This window comes from Brassica oleracea, chromosome C9 (genome assembly GCF_000695525.1).
Source record: "Brassica oleracea var. oleracea cultivar TO1000 chromosome C9, BOL, whole genome shotgun sequence".
Lineage (NCBI taxonomy): Eukaryota > Viridiplantae > Streptophyta > Magnoliopsida > Brassicales > Brassicaceae > Brassica > Brassica oleracea.
In genome coordinates, this window is record NC_027756.1 from 40264165 (window position 1) to 40267116 (window position 2952).

General features: G+C 37.3%; 1 protein-coding gene across 1 annotated transcript; it reads right to left on the reverse strand.

Annotated features, from left to right (window-relative positions):
- Positions 1-9: 9 nt before the first annotated feature.
- LOC106315004 (nucleolar and coiled-body phosphoprotein 1) lies at positions 10-1785 on the reverse strand. Its single transcript, XM_013752786.1, has 7 exons — positions 1651-1785; positions 1509-1573; positions 1265-1418; positions 936-1232; positions 764-847; positions 609-670; positions 10-350 (listed from the first exon to the last, which is right to left on the reverse strand). Exons 1-7 carry the CDS (start codon positions 1783-1785, stop codon positions 245-247), a joined length of 903 nt encoding a protein of 300 aa, XP_013608240.1. The 3' UTR covers positions 10-244.
- Positions 1786-2952: the final 1167 nt, after the last annotated feature.

Genomic DNA, 2952 nt, shown 5'->3' on the forward strand with positions numbered 1-2952 from the left:
CCCAACTCCTGAAGCAAGTTAGCTGCTCTCTCTCAAAGTGCAGTGACAAGAAACTGAAACAGATTCATGTTCTTACAAGTTTCAAATGAGACAATCAACACAGACAAAACTTGAGCCCTGTTTCGGGGTTAATTAGATCCGAATAGTTTTACATTTTGAAATAAGCAAAGCAAAACTGATAATTTTTAAAAATGAAGCAAAGGAAACAAAGATAAAAGACCAGTGTGTTGCTTGTCAATGATCATCATTCATCGTCTGAGTACTCAAACTTAACTGAATGTGACCGAACATCGATCTCTCCTCCTCTGTAGCTTCCTCGTTTCTTCTTCGTCTTCTCATGTCGGAAACCCCTTAAACAAACCAAAAAACGAAAGTTTAGAGGTCAAGACAGGAACCAAACCAAATCTAAACCGAAGTTAGTGTGATCAAAGCCGAAACAAGCACTCCAAACCAGACACAGTAACCAAAACAACACCCCTAACTAAAGATCATAGTAACATATTATGTTTATGAATTTTCAGACCCGAATAACAGAGAGAAACCGAACCAACACCCCCAAAAGACTAAATACATATATAACAAAGTCCAAAGGCTGAGGAGCTCCTTACCTTCCTCTGACTTGTCCTAGAACCTCTTGAGCTTTAGCACCATAACCCGAATCAGCACCATCCTACAAGACACAAAGAAGTAAACTTCAACAAAAGCATTTGGTTAAAACAAAGATTGCTTATCAAAGGCAGAAAAATGGAGATTATATACAAACCTTTGCCCAATAAGAGTTGTCTTTAAGCCTCTCGTCAGTGAAGACAATCTCTTCAACGTTCACTCTCTGAAACGGTTTCTTCGGCTGTAAAATCAAACGTTGGAATAAGCAAGGAGTACACTAATCACCTATCCCAAAAAGATAAATCAAAAGTGATGCAAAAGCAGTTTACCACTTTTGAGTTAGAAAGCCCTTTTCCTGATTTCTTTTCGCTCTTCTCAACGTTACCGTTTTCCTGAACATCAGCAGCCTGCTTCTTAACAGGTGTTTCATCTACTACACTCTCATCCTTCTTCCTACGTTTTGATTCCTCATCATCCTCCTCCTCAGTCTGTTCTTTTGTCTCTTCAGGCTCTGATCTTTTCCTTTTCTTGGAGGATTTCTCCTTATCATCCTCATCAGCCTCGCTAGGCCTAGACTTTGACTTGGTTTTGTTTTCTTCTTCTTCTTTTTCTCTTTCAGTCCGTCTTCAATCTCAGCATCAGTCTCTTTGACCTCCACCTCTGGTTCCTTCTTTTTCTTCTTCTTCTTCTCCTTCTTAGCCTTCTCGTCCTTTTCGTGATCATCAGATCCATTCTCATCTACACTTGCTGCTTTCTTCTTCCCATCCTCATTATCATCACCAGATTCTTTAACCTCCACAGCTTCAACATAGCTATACATTACAAGAAGAGAAGAAACGTCAGAATGAGTCAACCAGTAAACCCTATATTGTTAATTAAGAAACAAGCGAGCAAAAGCCTACCTCTTGTGAAAAAACTGGCAGAAAACTTCATCAAGATCCGGTAAGCTACTATCCAATTCCTTCTTCTGAAACAGCAACAAAAGATCACACATTCCCTACAGCTATATCATCTAATTCAACAGCTATTCAATTGAAAGCGAACCTCGATTTCAGCTTCGGAGAGCAGTTTCTTGAAGCATTTAGAAAACCCACATCGCTCCAAGTACTGAGCTACCGAACGGAGAACAATAACCTTCTGATCCGACTTCAAGGTCGAGGCTTTACTCTCTTTCTCCATTAGCACTGGTCTAAAGATCAATTCGATTTGAGAAAATTCCTTGGAACCGAGGAGGCGGATAATGCCTGATGAAGACGAGGTCTTAGGCGAAATTTGGGTTTTTCCTCGGTTAGGTTCGGACATTGAAATTAGATTCGGTTTGGGTGAAAATTATGTCACCTAGATGAAACCGAACATCCAATTTCGTTTCGGTTAGGTTTTATTTATCACAGCAAAATATGGGCTGGACAAAAATTGTTAATAGCCCACTTTGGTATGTTCCCGGAGCTCCTCAGGTTTAGGCATAGACGAACTCTGGTTGATATATAAAAAAAAGGCATAGACAAAGTCCCATATAGAGCTTGGAATTTGAATCATTTATCCATGGGCCCACCTCGTTTAATCCGTCGCCAAATGCGGTCGAGTGATTTGAAAAAATTGATTTACGGATGCGGGTTCAGTGTTGAGTGTTTTTGACGCGGAACGACTGTTGGATCAGCGAAATTTCAACTGCGGATATCCGCCAACTGTAAAAATATAGAAAACTAGTGTTCCTTCCCGTGCTATGCACGGGCAAAAATCTTTTTTTTTTTAATTTGAATAATCTTATTATAAGTATAAATGTAAATAAATTAGTAATCTTTAAATATATTATAATTATGGATAATATTGAAGTAAATCTGTTAAAACTTTTTGGCAGTATTATCTTGCAGTAATATCTAAATTTGTTTAAAAAAAAAGATATGTTCATATCTTTAATCTTAACCGGGATTTGGAGGCTTTTTCACCGTACCCTTTACACGGATAACCCAAACAATCTTTCTTCCTTCCAAATCCAATAGTTCTTGAGGAATTTCATCATCATGGTTAAACTAAAAAAGAATGGAAGAAGAACATGTCTGAGATTTTATTTTATATTCAGACCATTCATCATACTAACATGAAATAAATGAAGAATCAATGGGAAACACACCTGCACTTGTTGTTCAAGCAATTCATAAGCAGATTTATGAATGAGTTGTATAACTTCTCTATCAAATAATAGAAAAGATGTACTTCCAGTATGATCAGCTACTTTGACTTGCAGTTTGTACCTGATGTCAATATAATAGAAGTCCATAATAAATAAAGGAATATAAGAGTTTTGTTAAAAGTAAAATTTAATATTATATAGAACTTAATACTACC